The sequence below is a fragment of the Fukomys damarensis genome, unplaced genomic scaffold (assembly GCF_012274545.1).
Source record: "Fukomys damarensis isolate Sample0158 unplaced genomic scaffold, DMR_v1.0_HiC HiC_scaffold_12, whole genome shotgun sequence".
Classification (NCBI taxonomy): Eukaryota; Metazoa; Chordata; class Mammalia; order Rodentia; family Bathyergidae; genus Fukomys; species Fukomys damarensis.
This window is the reverse complement of record NW_022900924.1, coordinates 22,635,525-22,642,909: the sequence shown is the minus strand read 5'-3', so window position 1 is coordinate 22,642,909 and position 7,385 is coordinate 22,635,525. Positions and strand designations below refer to the sequence as shown.

Genomic DNA, 7,385 nt, shown 5'->3' with positions numbered 1-7,385 from the left:
CCTCTTCCCTCCCCCTCCCTTGTCCCCCACACCCTGTCCCCTGCCCTGCCTGCCACGTACCCCATCCTATGCCATAGTAGTAGAGGTGCTTGCTTCCCTCTGAGCCAAACACCTTGATCACCAGGCTGTACAGGTGCAGCCCCTCAACCAGCATCCAGGCAAAGGCGCTCAGGAAGAAGTAGTGCAGCAGCGTGGCCAGCACCTGGCAGGGGACCTGGCCAGCGGGAACGTGGGTGAGGGCCCCGGGTGCCATGGCCCTGCTGCTGTCCCACCCTCCCAGCACCCACTTCCTGGCCCTTCTGGTCAGGGTGCCTGGCTTCTTCCCCGGGGTCAGGGCTCCCACCAATGCCCAGTTGTGGGGTCTGGACGCAACTCCAGTTGGCTGTGCCCTTGGGAAGGACCCTCCTGCCCACAGCCCCGCATGCACCCAAGCTGGGGGACCTGGCAAGCAGAGGGTGCAGGGTGGCACTCACCGTGCCAGGCTCCACGTGGAAGCTGATGAGCAGGAGGACCTGGGCCACCAGCACAGCGCAGGACAGATTGGCGTGGATGTGGTAGCGCTGGTTCCGGATGGTGCTGACTGAGCTGCGGGCGTGGTGGGGTGAGGCTGGGCCACTGGTCCCCACGCAGCCCCTTGGGGCTCCCTGCTGCGACCCCAGACCCTTCAGGTTGGGGGCCCCATTACGGTCTATCCCCACCTGCCACTGCCTGGCTCTGTGCCTCCCAAATCGCTGTGCCCTTTTCTGTTTCTCTCTTTATCTTCAGCACTGGGGATTAAACCCAGGGTCTCTGACCAGAGCTGCACCTGCAGCCTTTTTATTTTGATGCAGACTCTTGATAAGTCACTTAGTTGCCCAGGCCAGCCTGGAATTTGGGATCCTCCTGCCTCAGCCTCTTAGACTGCTGGGATCATAGGTGTGTGCCCCCACACCTGGCTTGTTTTCTGTTTCTTACTCACCCCTGCCTCAGGGTCCTTCACCTGCCCTGCAGGGCTCCCCCTCTGTCCTGCATATGGCACTGTCCCTGCTCTGGTCTACCTGGTGTTGCTCCCAGATTGGTGGGGGCACTGAGTCGGGTCAGTCAGAGGGACTGCGTCTTCTGGACTGGGGCTTTCTGGGCCTTTCTGGCTTGGCTGCAGCCAGCATCCTGTGGCACCCCATCTTTCCTTCACCCTGAAGCCCAGCCCTGCACCTCAGGTCTGAAGGGACAGTGGGCCTGGTGTGGGGCGACTCACGACAGCACAGCGAACGTGACAAGCGTGGCAGCCAGGCAGAGCACGGACAGCGCACAGCCGATGTAACTGATGGAGGACAGCGCCACCTGGTGTCCACGCGGGAGCTGTGGGAACACAGAGGCCTGGGTGGAGGCGGTGGGGTGCAGAGCCCACACGCCCTTCCGCCTGTGCCCGCTGATGCTGGGCTGGGCCCTGGTTCTGAGCATTTACAAACAATCTGAGGGTGGCTCTGCTCTGGGCGTGAGGGGCATCGGCCTGCGGTGGCCGAGGGGCTCCTCTCCCTCCCAGCACACCAGGCCTGGCTCTGCCGCCCTGTATAAGGTCCCTGCCACCCTAGGAGCAGAAACACACATGGTCTCCAACAGCCGCAGCCCGGTCCTCAGCTCAGCCTGAGTGACCTTGGGCTCCCTGAACAGCAGGCTGGGAGGACATGCGTCCCTACCACCCACATTGCCTGCATCACCCGCTGCCCACTCTGCCCATCAGGCTGGGGACAGAGCTTCATGGCCATCCTGAGGCCCCTGGGCAGACACTGATGTAGCCATTTGTCCACCCACAGCCCGGGGATGTCAGTGAGGCCCGCACTGCTCCAGGACCACGAGAGCAGGCAACTCACATGGTGCCCTCACCAGGCTGGTGGCTATTGTCAGACCTGCAGCTGGGTGTGCCCACTGGGCAGTATGAGGCGGGCCGCACCTGGCTGTGCCGCCAAAGGCCACGGTGGCTCTCTGGGGTGGCCCAAGGGCCTCCCGGGGACTCCCACACCCCAGCCTCTCACTCTCACTTCTCTCAGGACCCACTACTCTGGTCTCCTCCACAGGCTTCGGGGAAGTCCCTCCCTTGTCTATGTGGGCAGCAGCATCTGGCCCTTCCTCTCCATCCAGCAGTCCAGCCCACAGCAAGGGCCGCTGCCACATGGGGTTCCCCAGCCTCACCCCAGCACCCCCTGCTGGCCACCCTTGGGACTGAAACCCCAGCTCCTGTGTGTCTGGGTCACCCCACTGGCCAAGCCATCACTCGCTGGGTAACCTGCAGCTCCCAGGGACCAACTTGTCCACCAGCACAGGAAGAGCTCCTGAACCCAGCTCAGTGAGCTTGCTGGGAAAGCCCCTCTTCCACCATCTCGCCAAATGCACACGCACCTCGGTCAGGTTCCCCTGGCCGCTGTCTTTCCACTGTGGCCCCCGAGGTCCCTGCAGCCCCAGCCTGTGCCCACAGGCAGCGCCCACCCTGGCTGTAGTCCCCCAGTCTGTGTGGAGAACAGCTCACCTGGAGGTCCACACAGGTGGAACCCACCCTCTTCAAGGACCGGGAGGGAAGAGGGAACCCCAGAGGGAGTGGGTGTGAGGGGCATGAGCTCCCAGTCCAGAAGCCAGACTGGAGCCCAGGAAAGATGAGCTCGGCCTGGAGGAGAGAAGGTCACTGGAGATGTGCAAGGAATCGCTATCTGCTCATGAATTCTCCCTCAATTTCTTCAATGTTCATGAGAATGTTCATTTTTAGCAGGGGTAATTTTAAACCATTTTCAAATCAACCCCTTCTGGCAATGAACAGATGTGATCTGCTCCCACAATGACACCCACAGACTGCCTAAATCCGTGTCATCGCTACTGAGCAGTGACAGGTTTGTAATCTCGAACTCATCTTGGGTTTAGGGGCACAGCCCACACCCACTGACTCCGCCTCCCTAGGAGAAGACAGGTCGTTCCTCCCCTCCCCAGGGGTCTTCCTCAGTTCTCAGCCTGCTGTGACCCGGGCTCCCTGTCCCCCACCAGGCTATCTCCATGTGCTGAGCCCCCCTCAGGGCCACAGTCCCTGACCCAGCCTCCAGTCCAGTGACAGTGGCTGGCCGCTTCCCAGAACACGAGCAGACTGGGCACCCATGGACCGGGCTGCCAGACCCCACCACCTGACCTGCGTTCCCTGCCCGGGCTCCAGCTGCTCACCTCCAGTGGGACCACCTGCATGAGGATGGCGAAGTTGGTGAGGTGTGTGCAGCGGCAGACAGAGTAGGACAGGTTTCCTTCCACGCGCGCACAGCCCTGGCTCGACCACACGCCTTGCCCGGAGCTGAGAACGCAGCAGAGGTGGTCAGAGTGGTTGACACTGCACAGTGCCACTGAGGGCCGGCAGGAAGCAGAAATGCTGGTGCCTGAGAGGCCGTGGGGAGGCACAGCCCAGCCCGGCACTGTGGGGGAACATGGGGAACCTTGACCCAGGCCCTGTGCGGGGCCTTTGCCAAGTCACAAGTGATGCTAGACACAGGCCACAATGCCTCACGAGGTCTGTCCAGGGAGACAGTCGGCACCACATGTAGTACAGGGAGCCCACACTGAACACAATGCCCCAAGCGGCACAGGCACAGGACAGAACAGGATCTCCCAAGCGTAAATCAGCTGGCCTCTGAATCATCCAGGATACCAACGCGTGCTCACCTCCAGGGGACCTGTGCAGCTCAGGGGGGCTCTGTTTTTTCCTAGAATGCTTTAGTTTTGAGTCCAAAGGTTACACTTATAATTTCTTAGAGTATAAACCAAGACAAATATGGCCTGAAGCAAATGTGCTTGGATGTGCACAGGTTCGTCATGGTGAGGATTTTCCTGGCCAGGATGGTTTTCCTGTCTGTACTTCAATTTTAGATTCCAAAAGGTGCCCAGCACGCTTCTTTGCAGAACTGCGGCTGTGAGCTGCCAGCAAAGATGAGTCAACTTCCTCCGCCCAGGGCAGGCCCTGGGGAAGACGTTATAACCCGGGAGCAGCTGCAGGCCCCGTCTGCCTCAGTGAACCCCTGCCACACGGATGCAGCAGCAGCTGCTGTCGTCACTGGGGTGGCCCGGGGACCCCATCCCGTGCCTCTGCTATCAACGTCCTCAGATGGAGTACACAGGGGGGCATTTCTGCTCAGGGAAGCTTGTGTCCCTGCATGCGTGGGCCATGAACAGGCCATTCCTATGTGGCCAGCGGTGGTCAGGGTGGTTTTGGTGATGAATAGGCAGTGCTCCTGGGGCAGGAGGCATTCAACAGAGGGCAAGGCCAGAGCCTCGGCACAGCTGAGAGCCCACACCCACTGAGGACTTCAGGACAGCCGTGGGCCCCAGCACCATGCCAGGGGGCTACTTTGCCCAGGACCTGGACAGGAGTCAGTGCTCCAAATCAGGAATGCCACATGCTCATCTGAGGTACCCTGGGGATTGGCAGGCAGCGAATCCAGTGGGCATGATCAGGAAGGTAAAGAACAGCCCTTCTAAGGGGCATCAGAAGTCATGAAAGTCACATAATCTGGTGTGACACTGCCCAGCAGCGCCACGGACACCATGTGGGTGCGCCCCTGGCTTATAGTAGCTGGTGAAGCAGGAAGCAGCTCCCGGCCCTGCAGAAGTCACTCAGCCCGGGGCTGCCCCTACACAATCAGAGAGGTTCAGGAACGGGTACGGGCCTGGGAAACATTCCCTCAAGTGCATGGGTAAGCATGATGTATGTAAATCCAATAAAAGAAACATTTGCCAATGGGGCAGAATGCAAAACAAAATGGGGTGGAATGATGCAAAAAATGTTACATGAAACAAAACTGCATTTCCTCTAAGCATAAATATAAGTGATACAGAAATTAATGAAATGACACAAATAACCCCCCACCCCACCCTGTGGCTCCTGCCACAGGGAGGGAGGAAAAGGACAGGGGATACAGGTCAAAGGGAACATTAGCTTTTTAAAACAATGTGTCACTTTGAAAAGAATAATGTTGAAATATTTCATGTAGTTTCTTGGAGGATAAATCTAGAAAAAATGACCCAGAATGCCAAGTCCAGAGAAAATATCTTCCAAAATGAAAGAGAATACTTCCTCAGAGAAACCGTAACTGCATTCATTTCCAGCTGACTTGCCCTGCAAGAAAAGTCAGAGGACCAGACAGAAGCCTGGGTCTAAATGAAATAGCTGAAAATGGACTGAATAAAAGCCTGGCTACCCTGTCTTATCTGTAACTGCTCTGCTCCACTGGTACAGTACACCTATGGTACCAGCAGAGATATACTGTTACCACAGCCCTGCGCAATGGGCAGGGGAGCTGTGCAGGTGTTCCTGGAGCACCTAAAACGAGAGACCAGGTGGAAGTGGACCATATAACACAAGCTTAGGCAACCACCACAGAGACATGTAGAAGAGGTGTAAATTAGAAGTCAATAGTGGAGACACAATAGTACCATAAAAGCTACCTTAAAACACAAATGAAGCCAAGAAAAGATGACATAAAAAAAAACACAGAAAAGAAAACAAACTTTGGAAGCACCTAGCAAAATAGCAGATTTAACCCAACCACGTCAATATTTATATTAAACATCAACTGTCTAAACATACCAACCAAAAGCAAAAATGTCACAATTGGACAAAAACAATATCCAGTCTGAATTCAAAGACAATAGAAAAAAGCTCATAAAACTTCAAGGAGAAAGAGCTGAACTACTGTGACGGCTGGTACATGACGTCCTCTGGTCAGGCCGGGCCAGTTCTCGGGCGTTGCAAGGCGTGGATATGAGCGTGGGAAGTGGCGTCACCCTGCAACCAACCCAGGCCCGGGCCCCCATGTGCTCTGTGGCACATTTACACCAGCTGTGATGCAACGCAAACGCTATGTAAATGAGCAGGGCTGTTCGGTATTGTCTGGGGAATAATGACAAGAAAAGGAGCCTGTACATGTACAATACAGATGCAATTTTTCTTTCCAAATATTTTTTGTCTCTGGTTTGTTGAATTCATCAATTCAGAAACCAAGGATACAAGGGCCAAGCATAATGGATAGAACAAGCTGGCAGGAAAACAATAAGGACACAGGCGACCTAGATGTGACTATCCATCAACTCGATTTCACGGGCGTTCATAGAGTTCCCCATCAAGGATTCATTTTTTCAAGTGTACGTGGTATAGTCACCAAGACAGAACATATTCTGGGTCATGTAATGACTTGTAACAAATTTTTAAAAATCAAAGCTACAGACAGTATGTTTTCAAGGAATAAAAGATTAATTAGAAGTTCACAGCAGAAAAATCCTGGGAAATCACTATTTGGAAATTCAGCAACACATCTCAAAATAACACACAGGTCGAAAAGAAAGTCACAAGGAAAGTTTTAAAACATTTTGAATTTGGTAAAAGTAAAATAATATACCAACATTTGTGGGATGCAGCAAAATGAGTGCTTCCAGGGAAAGTAAGATCATTAAATGCTTACATTAGAAAATAATAAAACCTCATATCAATTATCTAACCCTCCATGTTAAGAAATTCTAAAAGAAGGACAAGATAAACCTTTAGGTGGTAAATAACTCCCCTCTTGAAGTAAATGAAAGATGAAGACAAAAAAAATCAATGAAATCCATAACATAATGGAGAAAAATCAATAGCACCAAAAGTTGTTTCCTTGAAATAATAAATAAAATAGGCAATAAAATAGATATATAAATAGATAATAAAATAGATTTCCAACAAGAGTGACTAAGAAAAAAGAGAGAAGATACAGATTACAGACATAAAAATGCAAGAGAAATCACTGCAACCCGTAGACACAAAAAGGTCACTAAAGGAATATGACACAAGTCTATGCCTGCTCATAAATTAAACAACTTTGATAAATGGAGAGGTTCTTTAACAATGTATGAAGTGCTAAGACTCATTTAAAAGGTACTAGGAGACCTAAATAGTCCTGTGTCCATAAAAGAAATTGAAGGTGTCGTTACAAACCGGCCCACAATGAAAACTAAGGCCCTTCTATCTGACTGGTGAATTTACTAAAACGTTATGGAAAAAATAGTAGGAATTCTATACAACCTATCCCAAAGGCATTCCGAAGTGTACCTTTCACGCAAGCACCACTGCCTCACCACAAAAGCCACAGAAGCTTAAAAAAAAAATACTACGGACCAATTTCCTTCACGAACGTAGACACAAATCCTCAATAATTCCAATGAATTAAACTCAGCAAAACAGAAAGGACAACACACTGGAACCAAGTGGAGTTTATGCTGGGAACGCAAGCTGGTAAAATATTCGGCCTTTTCCTCACCCTGCTACCTGGAGATGATCACGGGAGGTGGGCGGCCAGAGCACCTGAGCCAGCGCGGCCTCTGCCTGGGCTCTCCGCGGACAGCGGCTTCCG

At 53.0% G+C, this 7,385-nt stretch overlaps 1 protein-coding gene across 5 annotated transcripts in view; it reads right to left on the bottom strand.

The window, feature by feature from the left end:
* Positions 1–7,385, bottom strand: part of Adgrd1 (adhesion G protein-coupled receptor D1) — an 82,037-nt gene that overhangs the window by 15,697 nt on the left and 58,955 nt on the right. For all 5 annotated transcript variants that reach the window (XM_033762483.1, XM_033762482.1, XM_010604269.3 and 2 more), the window contains 4 exons: positions 3,181–3,304; positions 1,235–1,338; positions 474–585; positions 61–214 (listed from right to left, as the gene is read on the bottom strand). In XM_033762483.1, the coding sequence (XP_033618374.1) occupies positions 61–214; positions 474–585; positions 1,235–1,338; positions 3,181–3,304 (494 nt within the window). The remainder of the gene's footprint in view (positions 1–60; positions 215–473; positions 586–1,234; positions 1,339–3,180; positions 3,305–7,385) is intronic.